This window comes from Ictidomys tridecemlineatus, chromosome 1 (assembly GCF_052094955.1).
Source record: "Ictidomys tridecemlineatus isolate mIctTri1 chromosome 1, mIctTri1.hap1, whole genome shotgun sequence".
Taxonomy (NCBI): Eukaryota; Metazoa; Chordata; class Mammalia; order Rodentia; family Sciuridae; genus Ictidomys; species Ictidomys tridecemlineatus.
Window position 1 is genome coordinate 185,042,537 of NC_135477.1, and position 23,109 is coordinate 185,065,645.

The following is a 23,109-nucleotide window of genomic DNA, read 5'->3' on the forward strand; positions in this document are numbered from 1 at the left end:
AAAAGAGTCCGTTTCCTTGGTGCTGGGAGGGGTTTTACCATATCATAATGACTTCTGTGTATCTCTTCTCTTTCCTTATTTGGTCCTTTAACATGCAAAAGAATAACTCAACTTGATCAAAGTCCACTTGCATGACACTTTACTTTCATTTCCAGTATTCAGTGATGTTGTAAGTTGGTTTTCTGTTTAGCAATTGTTTATGGAGAGGGATGTAGGTACTGTATCTCAGGACTGTGCTCTGTGACAGTCCCACAGGCACTGGAACCTTCCAGCTAGGATGCAGTTCTTCTGTGTGGGCAGCTGGACATGCTTGCTCTCCCTCCTTCTTCCCTGGCCAGGTGCAGGTGAGTGAGAAGGAAGAAGACTGCTTTCCTTTACACTGGAGACTTGTTGAGAGGACATCTTATTCCATACTACAATTCCAGGCCTCAGTTATTTCATGTTTTCTACAACTAAAGATCTTAGGGCTATTCTCAAGTTTCTGTCTTTAATTCTATTGGGGGAGGTACTTTTTCTTTTCTATTTTATCTTTGACTTATGTTCACACAACATGCAAAATATCTAGTTGACAGCCATCAATTTCTGCAAAATACTTGACCTCCAATTTCCAGAAGGATAAAATAATATAATTTATAAAAAAGATGATTATAACTTATAAATAATAAAAAATTGATATTTTAGATTTTTTCCAGTCTTTCACTTTCTGTGCATATTCATTTTTAAAGTGAGTTTCTCATAGGCAGCAAATGTTGGTCTTGTTTTTATAGCCATTCAGCCAATCATTATCTTTTAGTTGGAGCATTTAGTCTACTTAAACTCAAGGTTAGTTTTTAAAAATAATGGCTTATGCCTGCACTTTTAAAATCTTCTTCCTCCTCCTCCTCCTCCTCCTCCTCCTCCTCCTCCTCCTCCTCTTCTTCTTCTTCTTCTTCTTCTTCTTCTTCTTCTTCTTCTTCTTCTTCTTCTTCTTCTTCTTCTTCTTTTGCAAATATTCTTTGTTTTTCCTTCTCATTCATCTCTGGGATTTGAGGTTTTACTGTATTGGTAAATTTACTGTTTCAATGGGGTTTGTTTTGTTGAGGTTGGATCTTTGTTCTAGTTCTCTTCTGTGTACTTAACTGTCTAGGGATTTTTATATTTCACATGCTTTCACAATGTTTATCATCTTTCTTTCATTTTCATTTGTAGGAGATTTTTAGGCATGGTTTGTTAGCTATGTGGTTTTCACATGGGCAAGAGAAAGAAGGGATCAGACAAAAGCAAGATCAAAATCCAGAATCCTTTAGTTCCATGTTTGGCATCCAGGGCACATGGGAGCAGTGTGTGAAGTCCAAAGGGCTTGGCAAGCTGTGTGACCTTGCTAGTTGTATCCCACATGATCACTGTATTGGGCTGGCTCCTTTTATTGCCTGCTGCTTTTCTTGACTAACATCCCAAATTCCCGGCATCTCCAACTTCCTGTGGTCAACATAACAGCTTTGGCGTCCCTCCTTATTCTCATCAGTTAACACATTAACCCTCAGGGAAGCTGAGACTGTCCCACCAAGCCTGGCTTATGGGTCTCCCTTTTAAATCTCAGTGGAAACCCCCATGATCCCATAGTTCTTGCATTCTCCATTCCTCCAGAACCAGCACCCCATAAATGATGCCAAGAACTGCTGCCAGCTCAAGCATTAGCTGGACCCACTGGGACTATGGCTGCAGTGACTTCTGAATCCCTAGTTAGTTGAGCATGCTGACATGAATCCTGGGGAAAGCAGTTTCCTAGAAGGTCCTTTTGGAACAGGGTATTCCTACCTCTTTTCTCAAAGCAGTCTTTCAAGTGAGTTTGTTCTTTGACATCATTGAGTTTGTGTTGTGTGTTGTCTGTACAATTCTTGATACCCTGGAGACATCTTTCCAAGTGTCCCAATGAGAAGCACTTATATATTTTTTTTTATAGACTCTGATATCTTCAGCAATCACATCCTCCTTGACCACAAACTTAAACATGTTTCCTTTCTGCCCAAATTGAAAGTTTTTCAAATCTTTCTGCTCTGCTTTTGACTCCCAGAATTGAACCTGACTAAAAGCTGCCAACAATACACTGTCATTGCCTTAGTGCTGTGAGTTGTAAATTCTCTCTCCTGGATCAATAAATCCATCATATTTAAACTCAACCTCACACATAGTCTCTGAGCATAGGTAAAATTTAGACAGGTTATTTTCTAGAATGTAACAGATGTGACTGCTAATCCAGTTCCCCACATCGTGCTCATTCCCAGACATGAATTGGTATGAACATACTTTATATACAAACAGAGATATGAAAAAAATGTTCTCTATGTGTGTAATAAGAATTTAAATGCATTCTGGAATCATGTATTTAAAAAATAAAGTCAATTAAAAAATAAACATAGATATGTACATAAAAAAAGCCTAATGAATGAAGTCTTTATTGTCCATATGCCTTTTGGCATTTCAATCTTCCAAGTCCCTATCAGAAGAGTCCTTCATTAAGTTCCTCTTTCAACATTATAGGACTTCTATAGAAACTTTCAACCTTTTCCAACCTTCTTCCAACAACCAATTTCAAAGGATTTTGGACTATCTGTTCAGGTATAGTCACAGCAATAACCCCCCTTCTCAGTACTTATTTTCTGAGTTAGTTCATTTTTTAATTTATTTGCTGTTATAAGATGCCTGAGAAAATCAACTTATGAGAAAGAAGATTTTTTTTTGACTCATAGTTTCAGAGGTTTCAGTTCATGATCAGCCAGTTCCATTGAATGGGCTGGTGGTGAGGCAGAGACCCACAGCAGAGAGGGCATTAATTGCTACTCAATTAATGGCAGCAAAAAAGCAGAGTGATAGCAAGAGGCTGAAGACAGGATAGAACCACTCCCTTCAACTAGGTGCCAGCTCCTATAGTTTCTGTTACCTCCCTATAGCACCACCATCTTGGGACCAAGTCTTTAATACGTGAGATTTTGGGTACCATTGGAGATTCAAATTTTAACAAGCACTGCAACTGATGCTATAGGTGTAAATTTCTTCAGCTCATGTGATTATCCAAGTGTGAAATTCCCTGCCTGAACTCATTGGATGGATTTTAATCAAAATACAGGTGCACTAAAAATGTTCTATCAAATTAGCTTCAGGCTATGTGCCACACTGTATGCAAAGGCTCTATCATTTTTCTTGATCACTTTCAGGGCAGTTCCTCGTGATTGGACCAAGCTCACCCATCACTGTCATAGTGGGAGAAGAGGCCATGTTTTCCTGTCACCTCAGCCCTTCCATGGATGCTCAGAACATGGAGGTGACATGGCGCCATACAAACAAATCAGGCCTGGTACATAACTATAGGAATTCCCATGACAAGGACCAGCAGCACCCAGAGAACCAAGGGAAGGCAGAGATCCTGAGGGAGAACATCACCAGGGGGCAGGTGGCCCTGAGGATCCACAACATTCACCCTGCAGATGAAGGGGACTACAGATGTTTCTTTTTAAGCTCCACCTACCACAATGAAGCACATTTCAAAGTGTTGGTCACAGGTGAACTTCTCTGGAATGAAAACTCTTTATATTCTGTAGAACGTTAACTCTGTTTTTTGTTCTGCCAATACTTTGTTTGGATAAATACTGGGTTTAGTGGACAGTGGAGGTTTAGTCTAGGCAAATCCTATGACAGAATTTCAAGAGTGTTAGAGAGGAAGAAAACATCTGACCAGTCTATTCCAATGGTCTCAGGCTGTAAGAGAAATATAGTCGCAACCCATTTCTTTGTCAACATAATTAAGAAGAGGAGAAAGGAGAGAATCTAGTATATCTCATTCTTTCATTCCCCTTCCTTCCTCCTCCTCCCCTCCTCCTCCTCTTCCTCCTCCTCCTCCTCCTCCTCTTCCTTTTTCTTCTTTTTCTTCTCTCTCTCTCTCTCCTTTCCTTTCTTCTCTTTCTTTTTTCTTTCCTTCCTTCTAGGGATTGAACCCAGGCTCTCAATCATGCTGGGCACATTTTCTGTCATTTAGCTGCATCCCAGCCATTATATTTCCAAGGAGTCCCAGAAGCACATCTCAGTCTAACATATCACTCTAGAATTTCTAAAATCCAGAAGGAGATGGAAGGAGACAGGAAAGATCAGATGCACCGATCATCAGGAACTGCTCTTGCCCAGTCCAACATGGTTGTGTCCATCTTCCTATGACACTCTTGTCTGCTTGGATCCCTGCACTCAGATACCAGCTCTGCCCAGACACTGTGCCCACAGCACTGCCAGTTCTGCCAGGGTGAGCAGGTGTGGAGGGTTCCAGGCTTCAGGCTCACACTGAGCTTGAACAGCTTTGCCTCTGCTCTTGTCATGGGACCTTGTGACAATCTCAGGCAATGAGTTTCTCCATTGCCATCCTCACAATTGGCCTTCAGAGAGGACTACCCAGTCTGTTACAGGGAGCCCAAGAGGATGACCTTTCAGAGGAGGAGATCTCTTCCTGCAGTGTGCCTTGACAGGCCATGTCCTTGCCCTATATTCAGTGACAGTTTTGGACAGGCCATGAACACACTTGAACTCACGCTTGCACAGTGAAAAGTGGGTACTTATTGATTCTTCCCAAATTAAAGAAGACTAGGAGAAAAAATTACTGACCATTTGAAAACAGATTTTTCTGCTAAATTTTCTCCTAACTAGATACTTTTGTGCACACATATTCTGAAAACATTTCCAGGGTGAAGACATCCAAACTCAAGGTGTCATCCTCCTGTAATCCAGCAGAGAGGCCTGTGCCTTCCAACTTCCAGACACTTCCTGCACTGTGACCACTCCATTCTGAGATCTGCTTCCATCTCACCATGCCATCTTGGCTCTGTGTGAATGTCCCACCTGTCCAATAAGACCTATGTGGGCTCATTTTTAGGAATTACATCTAAAACAACACTATTTCCACTCACAGCAATCTTCACAGACATTGGGTTTAGGAATTGAACATATCCTCTGAGGAACATGATTCAGCCCACAAAAGTTATTGTTTAATACCAGTAAATTTACTTTAGTTTTTGTTATACACTGTGATGGTTTGGATAAGTTAGTGTTAGTATACACTAAGCTGCAAAACACTATGCACAAGTGACAGCTGCTTGTCATACCAAATCCTGGGAGGAGGGACAAAGGCAGGAGGAGTGGGGCTCACTGTGTGTGTCCACCTTCCTTTACTCCTGATCCTCAGCCTTCCCCCAGTGCAGCCTTCATCTTCACATTGGGAGATGAGTCACTGCTGCCCCTGTACCCCTGTCCTTGAAGAGAGAGACAGTGAGGGAAGGATGAGCCAGTTCCTATGGCAATGTGATGACCAAGACACACAGATCATGTCCAGGCACAACACTCTGGCCAGCCTCTAGGACACTCCCAATAGCAAAAGCACTGAGGCAGGCAGCCCCCCTCTGAGCAGGTGTATCCATGGATGCAGTTCAGGGGGGTAGCTACTAATCAGGGGGGTGCATAGACATCTTTCAAGGCATATTGGCCCAAGGCCATACGAAGTTCCATCTGAGGTAGTTGTATAGGAGAAGGGTGGTAGAAATTGTGTGGACAACTTGCAACTGACATCTGAAGCCACCAGCTCATGTGTGTCCACTGGCTGAAAATGGACTAATGGGTTTTACTAACTACATGTAGTTCTCAAAGGGGAACAAGGGAAAGAAACACAGCAGGAAGGGACCTGGTAGGTAGGAATTGGAGTACTCTAGTAAAGGCCAAATTTCGGTCTTAATCTGTTCCTCATCCAAACCCTTTGTGTGACTTTACCCCATTGTTACAAAAACAAAACACACAAACAAAACACAGAGTTGAGGTTCACAGAGGTTAATGAGCAATCGAAGTTTCACTGGTCCGTGTGAAACAGGGGGACATTTCTGGAACAGTGTGCTCTCTCTGCCTCCTTCCCTCTCCAGGCACCGGCATGGCTCCTCATGTTCACGTGGAACCTGACGCAGCCTGGGGCATCAGGCTGACCTGCACGTCCACGGGGTGGTACCCTGAGCCCCAGGTGCAGTGGAAGGGCAGGCAGGGACTGCACTTCACACAAGCCTATGAGACAGTGAAAACGGAAGAGACTGGCACATTTCAGGTGCAGGCATCCATCACAGTGGACGAGAGGTCAACAGGAAACTTGTCCTGTGTTGTAAGGAACCCGCTCCTCGGCGAGCAGAAGGAAGCATATGTGTCCCTGGCAGGTGAGTTCCCTCCACAGACCACACTGTCCTTGCAGCTGATCAGGTGTGATGGGCAAAGACCTGGGCAGTCACCTGGGCCAGGTTCTGGTCCATTCCTCTGTGACTTCCATGTGAGGAATCTTAGTAAAAACAGCTCATCCTCAGCTCCCATTTATTGGCAAAGAAATGATTTTACTTATGAAAATGAATTTACGGATATGCAAAAGCCTTCAAAGCCCATGCAACATGGGAGAGAATCTCCCAGATTCTCCTCAAGATGTTTTTTAACTATTGCCCAGGAGAAAATCACTTCAACATTTTGTTCTGCCACCAACTAATTAGTGTGAATCCTGGCAGTGCCATCCACCATCTCTGGGATCTTGGGTGAGTACTGACCTTCCCTGCCAGTTCCCAAAGGAGAAATAGGGCTCCCGATGGTGTGCATGCCATGAGAAGGCTGAGGAGTGACTGATGGAACTCACCTGGGCAGCACAGATCCAGAGTGGGCATTCCACAAGAGTTGGTCCCCGACTACTCTCCTGTGGCTCTCTGTCCCTCTGCCCAGTCAGGGCGTGACAGTGACTCAGGTCCACAGGCTCTTCTTCTAGTCTGCCTTCTCATGACCTCTGTTTCAACTCTGCACTTCCTTTCTCTATCCCATCCCAACCACAGGGTACCCCACACTCCTGTCCTCTGGGAGCCTTCACCAAGCTTCCCCACTGGTCCTTCAAGTCCCAGCCCAGGGACCTGTCTTCCAGGAATCCACTCCAGCCCCTGTGCACTGCGGTCCCCCTGTTGACTCTTACACCATGGTGGACTGCATCCCACTAGCTGAGGTGGTATGGCACCCAGGGGGACTTGTGTCTTAATTCTCCTGTCCCCATCACTTCCCAAGGGCTCAGCTCAGGTGTGGCACTGCCTGTTCACTGATGAAGGCTCCTAAGAATCCCATCAACTAAAATGCCCTTCCTCGGGTGCTTCAGTTTAAGCACCCACATTTGTTTGACATAATGGAAGAAAATTCCAGGTTCAAAAGGAGAATGTGACAAAAGCATATATCAGAGCAGTAGAGTTGTATTTTCTGTTTTTTTTTTTTATTGCAATTTCAGTAAAGCAAAATTAGAGAAGGAAAAATCAACCAAGTCTCCCAGTTAGAGTTTCTTAGTGAAGAAAGCAGCTGAGGTAGCTCACTGTGAGTGGGAAGTGACAGAGGCAAACTCACCAACGCTCAGGTCACCATACTAGAACTCTCTTCAAAATAAAATGGAAAATGAAAATTTAAAAAGTGTCTTCAGATAATAGTAAAAATGCTTCTATATGGAACTTAAAATCATTGATAATAACTAAAAGTCATTGATTGATTAGATCCAGAGCATCTTACTGACATGAGTGCAATCCCTGAGTGAGGAGGTCTTCGGGACCTCTTTTCAGGGAAGGTTATTGCACAGACAGGTGTGGATGGCTCGGCCAGGGCTGCTTATTTAAAGGACCAGTGGTCATTCCTCTCAGAAGGATTGCTGGGCATGTAAGGGTTTTGTCTCTGGGACTTGGTTCATGCGACCCATTGGATTTACCCCTCTGAAAGGATCAAACTTCCTCATTTGCCCTCAGAGGAGCTCCCCCTACCCCTCAGCAACATGTTGTTGGGCTCACTCATGTGCATACATGTGTGAAAACAACCAGGTAAAGAGGACTTGGCCACATCAGGGCTTGAGAGGAAGGAGAAAGAAGATCCACCTGGAAGGAGAAAACTGTGTTCTATTAGTAACATTTTATTATAAAATAATTATATGTCACAAATATAATTGTAAGCACTATTAAATCTAGATGATACCCTGTGTTGATATCATAACATGTTGGACATGTCTCAACATCTTCATAAGTCCCTTACATGACCTCTGGTCTCTGCCCCATGCTGTGAAGGAGGAGCACCTTCAGGATTCCTGACTCCCTGGAGTGGAGCAGAGGGCCCGGGTGCTCAGAGTCTCTGAGCTCCTCCTGTCTGGAGAAAGCTCCTGGAGAGTCACCCCACAGCCAGGTCCCCCACTCTCCAACTGGACTCCAGTCTGATGATTGTGTGTTTCAGGTGCCTTGTTTCCCAAGGACTGGTCCTGGACGATGGGGCTGTGTGTGTTCCTGGTCTTCCTGGAAGTCAGCCTGGTGGTCACCTGTGCTCTGCTGATGCGGGCCAGAAGAGCCAAAAGTAACAGGGAAGTGCATGGGGAGGGGTGGCTCAGGTTCCTGGGAAGCAGAGGGCACTCGTCACCACAAGTCAGGAGTGGACTGTGGGTCCCCTATATCACTGAGAACTGGCAAGAAAAGCCGTAAAAAGGAAGTTAGTCCATCTTCACCTTATCGCCTCACATAGTTACTAGAACATGAAGTTTGGGGGTCAAGATCAGCTCTTTCATAAAAACAGCATATATTCTTAGAACTTTTGTGATCTACCCTTAAATTGGTTGATTTGGAGACCAGTTTATTTATTGAGTTATTCATCAGTGTGCCCAGGGATGATGAAATGCTCTGTGCATGTCCTGGGATGGAAACCCTGGCTTATCACAGTCATATACCCTCCTGAAATGGCAATGGGAGGGCCCTGCTACTGCTTTCTGTGTGTCCTGGGGACTCATAGAAGACTGCAGTTGACCATGAGCACCAAGACTACCAGTAACCACTGTCACCCAGGGCCTGGCCTGCCTGAGGCACCACCTCTCTCCAGGGTATATACTCTCCAAGCAGGGCCACTCACTAGGGTCTCCTGCTCTGCTGCCTCTAACTTCTGAATGTGTCTTGGGAGTTACTTGGAGCACAGCTGAAGCCAGCCATTTCCAACGGCTCCTGGAGGGATGGTCTGTGATTCTATCTAGTCCTTTTCTCAGTTGGCTGGATTAGTGTTTGTGTGTCCTGCTTGTTGAGGGTAACTCCCTTGCCAGCAGGACTTAGGAAGGGCCAGGGCGCTAATCCAAGTGAGCAAAGCCAGGGAGGGAAGAGGCGCCCTCCTGAGAAGGTGCTTGCTGCTGTCTGGGGGGGTTGTCAGCATCCCAGACGCCCCAGAATTACCAGGCAGCCTCCTCTGTCCATGGGTCACAGGAAACTTTGTGAAAACAGGGCTTTTTGTCTGTTTGTTTGTTGTTTATATGGGAACTTTCCTTGTGTCAAGGCATATTTGGGTTTAGGAAATAATGTTTAGGAGACAGTAAAAATGGGAATATACAAAGCCAAGACTGGAAGTGCATAGAACAACAGAAAAAAATGGACTAATCATTTAGAAAATTTGTCCAATTAATATAATATAAATTAGCCAATCTAATATGATCAACCGCCATCCACTCAGAAGATTTAGTGCAAACAAGTCTCACTGATGGGTCTGTTTGTGTCTGTTGCAGGTTTGCTCAAGGAGCAGCACGGTGAGTGGGTCCAGCTGCTAGGCAGAGAGCCTTGTACTCAATGTAGTGACAGGGCCACAGTGCAGGGCACCCTGCAGGGTCCCTCAGGAGGCTGAGTGCCTGGAGAGGTCTTGATCATGCATCTGAGGATTAGTATTCAGTGGGAGATGGTGGAAGAGGGTCTATGCCTTCCAAGGTGTCCCCAGGCTACTGCAGTATAGGTGACTCACAATCACCCCCACACATCCAACAAGTCACATTGGGCTCCCTCAGGATGCAGCACTGCTCACACTGTTGGAGGGGCTTTTTTTGGGGGGGGTCCCTGCCTCTGACCTCTGAATCACAGTGTGGACTCACAGTTTGGAAGAATTGGCCTCCTATTTCTCTGCCAGTGACCCTGCCTTAAATCTCTTGGCTCTCACATGTCAAATAGGTAATTTTCAGTTCATTTTAGTCATAGTCTACACTGCTGTGGGGCAATGAACCAAAGAAGTTTTGGACATTTAATCTTTTAATGTCTACTTTGGGGTTTGAAAGTGAACTCCAGCAACAATATGAGAAGTCATTCATGTGTTTTCTCTCATGCAAAGATTGATAATTATATAAAAGATCAGGCAATTTTGAAGGAGAGAGGAAAGGAAAAGATTCTGAGTCTCTTTTTTTTTCTTTTTTATTGGTGCATCACAGTGATACATAATAATGGGGATTGTTGTTACTTTTTCATACATGCACAGAGTTTCTCTTGTTTAACTAGTAGATGCCACTTTTCCTGAATGTTGTTGGATCATTATCTCCACAATATACCAAATTTTGATTACACAGAGAAGTGTGTGTAATCAAAGTGCCAAATGCTGCAGTAAACTCATAAAAATACAGGAAAGGAACATGGTGCATCATTTAAAATTCAGAACACAGCCAGGTGTGGTGGCACATGCCTGTAATCCCAGTGAATGGGGAGGCTGAGGCAGTTTTGCAGTTTTGAGGCCAGCCTCACAACTTAGAGAGACTCTAAGCAATTTAGTGAGTCCCTGTCTCGAAATAAAAAATAAAGAATGCTGGAGAAATGGCTCAATGATGAAGCATCCCTGAGTTCAATCCTCAGTACCAAAAAATGAAAACTAAAAATAAGATTTGGAGCTGAGCCTTGGCTGCCACCCAGAGCTCCACTAAAGCTGGCCTGTGGTGTGTTGCTCTGCTCCTGGGCCTGTGGCCACCTTCCCAGCAACAGGGGGGAGAGCCGGTGCAGATGCGCTGGCAGTGCCTCCCTCTCCCTGGGCTTTGCAGGTTTCTTTCTGGCCCAGCTGGACCCTCAACCTTGTGGGGCTGATGTTTGTGTTGTCATCAGACTGATCCATGAAAAGTGTTCAGGAACGACTCTGCAAAGCCTAGGGTTTCTTCTTGCAGCAGGCGGGGAAGGCTGGTCTCTTTAGACCCCTGCCTCAGCCTACGAGCCCTGGCCCTGTCCATGTCTCCACTGCACACACCCTGCAGAGAGCCAGGCTGAACTCTGCTCCCTGATGAGCTCTGCACAATTACCAAGTGGGACTTACTCAGACTTAGACCAGGTGGAGTGGTACTGCTGCCGTGGACTAGTCCAGCTACTCTAGAGTCACTGGTGACCACCAGGCTCAGCCCACAACAGATCTCTGACATGTTCCTCAGACTCCCGAGGTAGTCACCTTACCAGCAGAAAAGGATGCTTCAGGTCCACAGAATGGAAGGGGTCAGTCCACACTTGGGCAGCTGCCTTTGTGTTGGCCTGTGGCAAAGCAGCACCTCATGGCAAGACTGCCCACCTGGTGGCCATGTGCCTGTCCCACACTCCCCATTGGGGCACACCAGGGGGCCTGAGGACTTCACTGGGCCCACCTCTTAAGGACCCACCACCACATGCCACATTGCGCCAGGCTGGCAACAAAGGCTCTACACGTGGGCTTTAGGGACACTGGGATCAACCTCAGCACCTATCTCCCGGGTGAGCCCTCATCCCCATCTGTGACGACTGGCTAGTACTTTACTGAGACACCTTGGAAGATATTAGGCAGAAAAGCTTCCTGGGTAATTTCTCCTGACTGATTTTGAAAGGTATGCATTTATTTTTGCATATTATTTATCATTTTTTGTTTTTGTTTTTGTTTTATAGAGTTGTTGAAAAAACAAAGAGGTGAGTGGTGTTTGCTTTCATTTTGGCGAAAAATGTCATAGAAAAGTATATTTGATCTACTGAAAACTATATTCATGATTGATTTCCATAGAATAAACTATCAATATTCTAAACTAGTCTTTATATAATTACTTATCAGCTAAAATTCATATTTGGTAGTATAATCATTTATACACTACACAAACTTTTTCCATTTTAAATTAGTTACAGTGACACACATTTGTTCTAACTTTTATCAGGTTTGTAAATGTGTTGTTATTTTCAAAGTTCTTATTAATTTTAATGTTTTTATATTGGTTTATTTTCATGAATAAATGATAATTGTGTATACTTATGAGTTTTTGTTCTACCATTTCTTCTGTTTATAAACTAACTCCAGAATTTGATTAATTTTCACACTTCTTCTAACTCTTCATTGCTATTTTATGATATTTAATCATAACTGGTGTTGTATTTTGTGACAAGCTGTCAACCCACATACACAGACAGCATTTGATTTCTCCAAGGATCTCTTGTTTCTTGGCAGAACATGTTGACTTGTACTAAGAACATGTCTTGTACTAAGACACTAAGACATGCATAACTTTGACAGTTTCTCTGTATTCGGGGACTTTTTTTTTCTTTGCACTTGCCTTTGTTTTGCTTGGTTTTTGATGTCTCTCAACCTTGTTCTTCCAGAGGGTGTTTGTCTAGTGAGCCAGTGCCCTCCAGGACTTTGCACTTGCTACTTGTTCTCTTTCCCAGGAGATGCCCTTTTGTGGTCATTTCCACGTGCACTCTGCTCCCCCATGATGCTAGCCCTTTCTAGCTAAGGGAGGGGTCTGAGTGTCCTCCAGGCCCTGAGCTGTGTGGACACTGGACTTCCACTGCATGCAGCTCTGCACCTGTGGAAGATGGGACCCCTCTCCTCTTCATGTGAGTCCCAGTGAGCACCCTGCTCAGGATGCCTGGTGCACAGCCCTCAGCAGAAGGAAGAGTGGCCTTCTCTGCAGCATGTGCTGTGTTTGCTTTCCTTTGTTCTTTATTTTTCAGAACAGCAAGAAGAATACCAAGGAGACTTGAGCTCTTTTAAATTTCCTGGTCCAGGGCTAACCTGTCTTACAACATCTGAACTTAACAGAACTTCAGGGTTCATGATCATTCCTTTATGTTCACTAATCTCCTATTGACCTGCACTTCATGCCACTGGCTGAGGTAGATTATCTGAGAATAGGAGCCAAGGACCCTTTCTAACATAGCATTGTTTTGTGTGTTTTGTTGCTTTGTACAGAGAAAACAGAAGATGAGAATGGTAAGTGACAGCTCCATTTAACTCATAAATTGTGGAATATTAGAATATACCACACTTGATGTTCTTTTATTATAGCAAGAAAGCCTTATGTGCAGACACACCAAATGACCTAAAATAGTATTTTAAGACAACCACAAGATCTTTCTTCCATATTTCAAAAAATACATATAAGTATGTGCAGGATGATGAAAGTTGTTAGGTGTAGATGGAGAAAGGGGGATAGCACATGAACTGAAGCAAGGTGTGGTGGAGCCTGTGATTCTTCCAGTGCAAACCAGAAGTGGCCAAGGGATCCTGCTGCAGGGACCCAGGTCAGGCCGTGAGGAGGACAGGTGAGCCTGGTGATCTCACTGCAGAGACCCAGGGCAGACTGTGAGGAGGACAGGTGAGCCAGGTGATCTCACTGCAGAGACCCAGGGCAGGCTGTGAGGAAGACAGGTGAGCCAGGGGATCTGGCTGCAGAGACCCAGGGCAGGCTGTGAGGAGGACAGGTGAGCCAGGGGATCTGACTGCAGAGACCCAGGGCAGGCTGTGAGGAGGACAGGTGAGCTAGGTGACCTGCTGGCCAGGTGATCTCACTGCAGAGACCCAGGACAGGCTGTGAGAAATACTGTTGAGCCAGGTGATCTGGCTGCAGAGACCCAGGGCAGGCTCTAAGGAGGGTAGTGGTTGGAAACAGCACCTGCTGGCCACGTGTAAAAGTGCTCAAGGAATGGAATTTTGAACATTGGCTTTGAAAATGAGCAAATCATTGACGTTCTCACGTGCAAATGTTATCACAAGTAGATATTGAATTCTAAACATATTTTTTCTTGTTGGTAGAGAACAAGTTAGATGTTGAACAGCTACAATCTTAAAGAAAAAAGAAGGAACCCAATTAGGGACATGCTCTCATCTAAATAAATAGCTCTAGAGAGTCAACAAATAATAATGTAGCTTTGGTGTTTCATCTTCAAAATCTCAATACATTCATTTTTATTATTTTTAGAAATCTAATAGTTTAGTATTTCATAATGAAAACAGTTCCAGTACAAGGGAGAATTTCTGTGTGACCCAAGTTTTCTTTTTTTAACTTCAACTCCTTATTCATTCACTCACTCTTTCATTTACTCTCACTCAGAGCGAGAGAAGTAATTGATAGTTAGGCTCTTGCTTTCTTTTTAGATGAATTATGGTGTCAAAATATACAGGTTTAAATTATGTCTCCATATCTAATCAGTTCCAAGACCGTGCAGATGCTTAGCCTCCTGGGGCACAGTTTCCACCTGTATCGTGGCTGTAATAATGTCAACTGTGACCTAGGGTCATTCTCAGTGTTGGATGGGTGCCTCAAAACACCTCCACAGTGTTCCAGACACTGTGGTTGCTATGGCCAGCCTCAGTGGTGTGGTGGCTGAGCTGAGAGAAGAGGTTCTTGTCCTGGGCAGTATCTGGACCCTGAGAACCAAAATGAACCTACTGAGTTTTCTGTGAAAAGCGCAGAGCTGCCCTGTTCAGACTGTCACGAGACCACAAGGCACCATCAGCCTGGTGGCCTCTTCCCATCTTCCTGCTCTAGTTACACCGACCCAGCCAGAACCTGAAATAGTCATAAAATATTATATTTGGCTGCCACAAATGTCATATGACCAAAGCCTTAACTTATCATGTAGACTAATAAAAGCATCATTTGATATTAAAGTTACATTATCAGTATTGTCTGCCAATTCTCTTTTCTTGTTTTATTTTCAGCTAAATTAGAAGAGGAATGCGGTAAGTCTTCTTCGGCATTTTATGTCTCACTGGCTCATTGTCTTTAGGAAGGTACCTCCATAGGTAAGCCATGAACGTGAACAGTCTCAGGTTTACCCAGGAAATTGGCTGATCTGATGAACCCGGATGAACTGTACTTCTGCCCTCAGTGGCCGATTCACAGTTCTGGGGACATCACAGTTTAAGGGAAGAGTAGCTCCAGGCGCAGCATCCCTTCACTAGAGCCCCTGGGGCAAGACATTTTCCCTTCAGTGGATGCCCTGCCCAAACAGAGAGCTGGCCTCTCCCTAGGTACCCACCCCATGGACATAAGAGGGAAGAGACTGCCCACCAGGTCTCCACCCCATTGAGGAAAGAGGCTGCCCATCAGGTTCCCACCCTACGGATGGCAGATACTGCCCTCCAGGCTACCACCCCATGGAGGGAAGAGGCTGTCCACCCAGTTTGTGCCATGCTCAACTTTCCCAGAGCTGTGCTTCTCATGTCCTCCAGCCCTTGAGGGCACTTCTGAATTACAAAGAGCACAAGACATTCCTGAGGGCTCACACACAGTGTTTCTCATCTTGGACTTGAGGAGAAATTAATATTAAATGACTTTGGCCTGGATGTTTTCCCAGCTCACCTCACTCTGGCTGCAAAGTCATGTTCAGGTTTTTCTTTTTTACTAAGAGAAGATATCTGTCAAATGAAGTTCATCACATGTGCCTAAGCCCCAAGCCCCCCTGGTGCAACATACACCTCAGGCCCCCAATCCAGAAACAACTCCACATCCATTTATATTTCCAGTCTGTCTGCTCAACTGATCTGAGCAGAAATGAATTAATATTTAGTTTAAATAAGGAAAATATTTTAATGGATTTTGCCAACAATGCAAAGAACCAGATCTTCTGCTATCACAAAACAAGAAACCTGACCACTAAAGAGGCAAAGCATTTAACTTTAGTGCTTAACTGTAATTGGGCCACAGGGCTAGGTTGTAGCTCCGTGGTACAGCTCTTTCTTGCCTGACATGCACAAGACCCTGGCTTTCATCCCCAGCACTGAAAAACATAATGATAAAAAAAAATCAAGCAAAGATATTGCTAAAGAAGTAGTAGAAGGGATGAGTCAGGAGAGGTGGACAGCACTCAGGGCATGAAGTCCTCATATTTTCCCCCTGGACGGTGAACAAAAGGAAGAATTCTGAATAAAGAGAGACTGAATCTGCTGAAATCACAGGAATTCCATTTCCACCATTGGGGTGATGATCATGGAAAATACATAACAATTTTGGGGTAGTGTGGAGACAGGGAGCTCCCCCCACTGCTGGTTTGGCCATTGTGAGGACACCATGGAGATTCCAATAGGTAAGTGGGGGTCTAGTGTGTGACCATGATGTCCCTCCTCTGTGTCTGTACCCTAAGGAGGTAACATCACCACCTTCCAAGGCTATCCCATGATTCAAAACAGCCAGAATATGGTGACTATTTGGGTGTTCATTAGCAGAGGATGTGACCATTCCCCGTGTGCTGGCACATATGCACAGTGAAATATTCAGCCTTGAAAGAGGAGAATCTGCTGCTCATGACCCAGGTGGACTGCAGTACCAGGGGACTTTAGGCTGTGTGGAGTAGACAGAAGGAAAATGCTATCTGGTCTCATTTCTATGTGGAATCTAAAGCAGAGACATCAACTACACAGACAGAGAACCAAACAGGTTTTGAGGGGCAGGGAAAAGAGAGGAGGGGGGATGTTTGTAAAAGGAAAAGAAGCAGGTGAGCAGAGCCCACATGTCTAGAGATGTGGCCTGCAGTGAGGGAGCTCCGGCTGGTAAAATCAAACTGCTAGCAATGTTCACCAAACGGCTTGATTTCAGTTGTTGCTCTCACAAGTGACTGTTTGCAATATGTCTGCTAATTTGCTTCACCTCAAAAACTCCTTAATTGTCAAAATGTATTTCATAGCATCACATTGTAAACCTAAAATACAGAAAATGGAATTTTTTAGAAAAATCAAAATGCAGACTCTTGGGTATATAATACACTGTCACAAGCAAGAGAGGACATCAGAAGACCAGAGGAGTATCCTCCACAGAGATGAGGGAGACTGGCAGGAGGTGAAGTGTTGGGAGGGGTTGCCAGCCTCTGAGACCCAGGACCCAGGCAGGCCAGGAGGCCCCAGGCAACCAAGTGAGGGCCAGGGAGGCCAGGAGGAGGAGCTGCTGGATTCCCCTCCTGCTGCACAACCAGATGTTGTGTCCACAGAGATGGTGAAGAGATCCCTCATGGAGCGCGATTCATTAATCTCTGGATGCATTTACACCCACACATTTTAACATGGTTGTGTCTGGGTGATGGCTACCTCATGGGATTGCCTTAACTTTCTGTCTAATTTTTTGATGAAATAAGCACTTGTTGCTTTAGCAATACTACACTGTATTTATAATTAATCAAGAAGTAAAACCTGTGCAGAAGTGCTGGAGAGGCCGCCTCTGTTCCCCCAAGCACCCGCCTCTGGCATGAAGTTACAACTGGCACCTTGCAGGACACCTGTGCCTGGACACATGGTCACCCTCATCCCAGTGATCCTAGTACAGGAAATCGCTCTCAATCTAATGCAGAGACTCAGGAAAACATGCTGGTTAAGCAGGAAACTTTTGGAATCAACTCAGGAATCCATGACTAGAAACAGAACCAAGGCAGCTGTCACTGAAGGCTGATAAGAGGAGGCCTCGCTACGTAAGCTTTAGGAGCAAGTGGTGAGATGAGGTGCAGCCAGAGATCCCACACATGGTGGGCTTTCAGTCCTTGGGCCTCACACTCCAGAGCTCTCACCTGATGTCCACCAACATCCTCCAAGACCCAGAGAGCCAAGACCTAGGATTAAACATCCGGGAATTTCAGAAATTCATATTTTTTACCTCTTTCTTTTTTAGGTAGAGTCAAAAAAGAACTTGGTAAGTTGTGTTTCTCTGGTGGGTCGAATTTAGAACGAGCCAGCATCCCTCAGGATATTGACCTTGCTCTGTTATTTCTTGCAGCACATAGAAAACGCCTTGCGGAAGCTGGTAAGTAAGACCAGTGACCTCACTGCTGACCTGCTGTACCCCCACCCTGCCCAGTGGCTCAACTAACTGTGCATGTCTCTATCTCATTTTAGAACTAAAGAAGATTCAAAGATTTGCAGGTAAATATGATGGGGGAAAAAATGTGTGGCCAGGATGACTTTTGCCTTGCCATCTAACCTCTCTGAATTACCTCAGAAGATAAAAAGATTTTGCTCAAATAATCCATAAGACACATTTCAACTCTCAAATAACTTGATTCTGGAAATATGAACTTGATGGTAAGTAAGCAAATTACTGTCTGGGAAAGATCAATTTAGGAAACTGCCTTAAACGAATGCACCAGGTGTGCCCAGCAGAGCTGCGGTGGGACCTCCTCATTCTGAAATGCAGCTTCTAGATCTGGGCAAGAAAAAGTCCTTGCTGTCCTGATCCCACCCACACCACCACTGCAGATCGTTCAGAGCCAGAGATTATTGATGCAGTGGGGATTTGGTCGCTGTCCCCTCTGCTCTGAAAGCCTCCGCCTGTCATGTCCACACCCCCTCTGCCACATCCTCATATGCCATTTCCTCCTGTCTGCAAACAAACACACGCAGGATATTCGCCCATGATCTCTCCTGATGCAACACCTTGGTGCCTCCTGTCACATTTCCTTTCCTTTACAGTCACACTTCTCTGAATAGTTGTGAATACACGCTGTCTCCATTTTCCACTCTCTGATTTCTCTCCCAAGATCCCGAGCATGATCTCTCCTCCAGAGGCAAGGGCCAGTGTCCTGCTCTTTGGGCTTTCTCCTGGCATTGTCCCTCTGAAACATCCCTATTCTTCTGCTTTGCTTTGCCTACACCCCTGCCAGGCATAATAGTCCTGGGGCAGACATGGCAGAGGCACTCTGAGGTTGCTAAAGACCAGTCCCAAGGTGAGGGCAGTGTCCAGGCTCAGCCATGCCCTTGCACCTGAGGATAACCCTGCAAATCTCTTTCAGGTTGGGGTCTCTGGAGATGTCATCTCCCAGGAGATTTGGGGATGGAAGGCACCAAGGGCAAGTGTGTACTGTTGGGGTCTGTGTTGTCTCTTTGGATCTCTAAAGGACCCTCCGAGGCCATGCGCTTGGCCCTTTCACAGACACACTGTTCTCTGAGTTGCCTGACAGTTAATGGGTACACTTTCTTCCCCTACAGCAGACATAACACTGGATGCAGCCACCGCTCACCCTTACCTGGCCGTGACAGATGATGGGAAATGTGTGACATACGTGCCCGAGAGGCAGGACGTACCCGACAACCCTGAGCGATTTGACACACTGGTGGGCGTGCTGGGTCTAAACCGCTTCTCTGGTGGAGATCACTACTGGGAGGTGGGAGTGGCAGGCAAAAGCATGTGGGCCGTCGGGCTATGCTTGGAGTCCGTCAGGCGGAAGGGCCAGTACACCAAGGCCTGTCCTGAAACCGGCTTCTGGATTCTTCGCCTGCAGAACGGCGAGTGCTCGGCTTTTGCCACACCCCGCACAGTGGTTACCCGAGAACCCCTCTCACGGCTGGGGGTTTTTCTGGAGTACGAAAAAGGGTTGATCTCTTTCTACAATGTCACCGAGTTTGTCATTCTCTTCACCTTCAAGAGCAACTTCAAAAGCGAGCCACTGAGACCCTATTTCTACCCTGGGACTGTCAGTGCCGAAAAGACGAATGGTCTTAGCATCCTGAAGGTGTGAGCAGACACCTGCAGGTCCCCACAGCACAACTGCACCAGGCCACAGCGGCCAGCCACAGGGACCACGGTGGTGCACTGGCATGCCCCTCCTGGACTCTGAAGAGCAGGGTGCTGGCGGTGTCCTGCATGCTCACTCTCAGCTTTGTGGGAGACTAGAGGCAATCTTCATTGCTCCTCTCGGTCCCCAGGCCTTCCTGAGCCCCTTTCCTGTGATTTCTTTGGGCTTTAATAAATAACAAGTTCTCCACTTCTTCCTGGATTTGAGTTTGAAGTTCTGAAAATAGTTGGCGGATTCCTTAGCAGAATCAGTGCTGTGCACTTCTCATCACACAACACACAGACTGGCAGGGGTTTCTCTGTCACTGAGGATAAGCTGTGGACTTTTCAATACCACATGCTAATGACTTTGATTGCCATCACCACACCAGAATCAGTATCTTGAACATGACATCACATTTAATGTTACCGAGTAAAACCGAGTACTGTCAACAACAGACTAACCCATTTGCAGGTGGCCTGCGGTGCTGTAGGTGGTCTTCCCTGTGGGGCTGTAGGTGGTCTCCCCTGTGGGGATGTAGGTGGTCTCCCTGTTTGCAAATGTCCTATGGTGCTGTAGGTGGTCTCCCCTGCGATGCTGTAGGTGGTCTCCCTATTTGCAGGTGAACTGTGGTGCTGTAGGTGGTCTCCTCATTTGTAGGTGGCCTGAACTGTTGTGGGTGGTCTCCCTGTTTGCGGGTGGCCTGTGGTGCTGTATGTGGTCTCTCCTGCGCTGCTATAAGTGATCTCCCCATTTGCAGGCTGCCTGTGGTGCTGTTGGTGGTATCCTCTCAGATCCTCTGTCACATGGCTCTGAAGTGTGCATCCCAAATGCAGCCGATGCCTCTCTGCCTGGTCCATGCTGTGAAGCATGTGTCACCACACATACACAGCCTTGCACAATCTGGCTAATTAAAGGTAAAGAATATGAGGCAGTAAAGGAAACTAAACCCACATCTCTGGTACAGTGGCTTTGGGAAAATGTCATTTCTTTACAACTATGATCAACAGTGTCACTCTGAGAGACATCCTCTACAGGACTGAGTGTACAGGTGTCTAGTGTCTTGCACATGAGTGTTTATAGGAACTTTATAAAGAATAATGAAAAACGGAAATCAACCTAAGTGTGGTTTATGAGAACACAACTTCAAGGAGAAAAATGCATACATAGACCATGTGTGTTTATATAGTGGATGGTGTTTGACAGCTAAAAAGAACCATTGACACGAAAATATGAATGAGGGTCCAAGATGTGCTCAGCAAAAGAAAGTGGACACTAAAGAGTGCATAGTGTTGACCTCTCTGTGAAATTCTTGAGGAGGAAAAGCAGGTCTGTGGTAAAGAAATCAGGTGATGTGCAAAGCACTGACTTTGATTCTCAGCACCACATATAAGTAAATAAATGTCCATCAAAAACTAATAAAATATTTTTTAAAAGCTTGAAAAAAAACAAATCAGGTGACCTCCTACTGTTGAGGGGGCTTGCTAAGCGGACACCCTGAATTTAGGGAAATGTTCAGCTGTCTCTGGGGGAGGTCTTGAGAACCTATTGGTGGGATGAAATCACTCTGTGCACCTCTTTCACCAGCTCCTGCTGCCTGGCTGCCTTCCTCCAGGGTAGCTCCCAGGCTTCTGCCTTCCTTCTGCATCATTCTCTTGCATGGATGTCTCCTGCTGGATGACAGGCTGTGGCTTAGAGACTGCAGGAGAGAAGTGCACAGCATCCAAGGCCTGTCCCAGACCTCGTCCTGGCTTCATGAGGACCTGTAGGTGGTCCTGCACAGAGGACTAGAAGGACAGTAGCAGAGGCCTCCTGCTGGGCACGGGGATGTGACCCTCTAAAGTGGATATTCCACTCCAAACAACCCTATGAGACTCAGCTAGTCCCCAGCCATACTCCTCAACCCTGAGCCACAGAAAGTTGGCAGAAAGCGGGGGTGGTCTCTGAAGTTTGGTGATGCAGCATTGATCAAATAATACCAGATTCATGTCCATCGTATGTGAATGGTGTGAGCTCACAGCAGATCTAGGAGCTCCCCTTAGTAGATGTGCTCATTGCTCTGTTGAGGCGAGCATTCTGAAATGCGTTTCATGCATTCTAGTCTTTAAACTATGAGTGAATAGATGATAGGAACAAGGAGAGACCCAGGCTTCTCACAGTGAGAAAGAGTGGCTGCCCGTGTGTACAGCAGGAAGGGGCTGCGCTGCCCACAACCCGCAGCTCTGCGAGGAGAGCCAGGCAGGGTGTAAAGGCCACACATGCACACACACAGTGCTCCCGCCTTGCACTGGGATTTTGTGCCAACAGCCGTCACAGACTAACACGTGGTAAGTGCAAGGTGCTCTGGATGCACAGCCCTCTGAGCCCCCCTGCTCAGCAGCAGAAAGCACCATGGGGCGTGGGGGGCTCGCCTGCCTGGCCCTGGACTGACCGAGGGGCGGCTCACCCCCTGCCTAGTGCTGGGAGAGGGCATGGATCACATATTGCTCGCCCAGAAAGAACCAAAACTCAAATATAAACTACAGACCAGTGGGCCTAAGTATAAACACACGCGCTCCTGTGTGTGTGTGTGTGTGTGTGTGTGTGTGTGTGTGTGTGTGTGTGTGTGTGTGTGTATTATAGTGTACGGGCCTATCGTCTGATCCGAAGGTCTGGAAGCACAAACATCTGGATGCAATGCTTGCTCTCGGTCACCAGGTCTGGATTTCTAAATGTATTTCTCCACTAGAGGAAACAGGAGTCTTTGGAGGAGAGGAAGCTTCTGGGAGGGAGAGGTCAAGCTTAACATGATCCTACCCGCTTTCTTCCTCCAAAAATCAAGCTGGCAGGGTATGACAGGGACATGGCTAAAGAACCCACTGGATAGGCCTCTGTCTTCACCCACTCACACCACCCTAGTAACATGGCTCAGACTGGATGATTTATCTAGACATATAAGTGTATTTCTCGCAGTTCAGGAGGCAGGAAGTCCAAGGAGCCCACAGGTTGGGTATCTGATAAGGGCCTGGTCTCTGCTCTCTGGTGGTGCCTTGTGCCTGTGTCTTCCAGACTGTAAGAACACTGTGTGCTCATATCTAAAGAGGGGGCAAAGGTCATTTAGAAGGAGGGGGCCCAAGGTCCTGTTTATCCCATTGCCAGTCACTCACCAAAGCCCCACCCTTGAAACGGACAGTGTGTATTAAATTCTAACATGTGTGTTCATGGGGATGAAACTGTCCAAACCACTGTATTCCACCCCTGGGCCCCAAAACGGACATCCTTCTCATATGCAAAATACCTCATCTCTTTCCAATGGTCTCCCAAGGTCAACTTGTCCCAGCACCAACTTCAAGTCCAAAATCTCCTTTAAATGTCCTCTGAATGGCAGATGCATAAGGCTCAAGATGTGGTTCATCCTGGGCAGACTCCTCTGCAGCAGTGACCCTGTGGGAGGGAGAGGACTGCAGGCTCACCCAGCGCGGAAGTCTTTTTTGGGACAACACAGGGCACACAGAGTCAGAGGCAGAAATCAACAGGTCAGAGGTGGGATCTGGAG

General features: G+C 46.0%; 1 protein-coding gene across 3 annotated transcripts; it reads left to right on the top strand.

Annotated features, from left to right (window-relative positions):
* Positions 1–158: 158 nt before the first annotated feature.
* Positions 159–19,788, top strand: LOC120885692 (butyrophilin subfamily 1 member A1-like). Of its 3 annotated transcripts, none has more exons than XM_078052940.1 (12): positions 159–344; positions 3,195–3,539; positions 5,928–6,209; positions 8,275–8,391; positions 9,575–9,595; positions 11,718–11,738; positions 13,009–13,029; positions 14,761–14,781; positions 17,696–17,716; positions 17,801–17,827; positions 17,920–17,946; positions 19,009–19,788. In XM_078052940.1, exons 1-12 carry the CDS (start codon positions 278–280, stop codon positions 19,536–19,538), a joined length of 1,500 nt encoding a protein of 499 aa, XP_077909066.1. In that variant the 5' UTR covers positions 159–277; the 3' UTR covers positions 19,539–19,788. The 3 variants fall into 3 exon arrangements, with proteins under 3 accessions (XP_077909066.1, XP_077909068.1, XP_077909071.1); XM_078052942.1 differs by having other exon boundaries at positions 19,012–19,788; XM_078052945.1 differs by lacking the exon at positions 3,195–3,539.
* The last annotated feature ends 3,321 nt before the right edge of the window (positions 19,789–23,109 follow it).

Coding starts and splice junctions, on each gene's coding strand:
- LOC120885692 (XM_078052940.1), top strand. CDS start 278: ATGCAGTTCTTCTGTGTGGGCAGCTGGACATGCTTGCTCTCCCTCCTT. Junction 6,210..8,274: donor AGCATATGTGTCCCTGGCAG/GTGAGTTCCCTC, acceptor TGTGTGTTTCAG/GTGCCTTGTTTCCCAAGGAC. Junction 14,782..17,695: donor TAAATTAGAAGAGGAATGCG/GTAAGTCTTCTT, acceptor TTTCTTTTTTAG/GTAGAGTCAAAAAAGAACTT.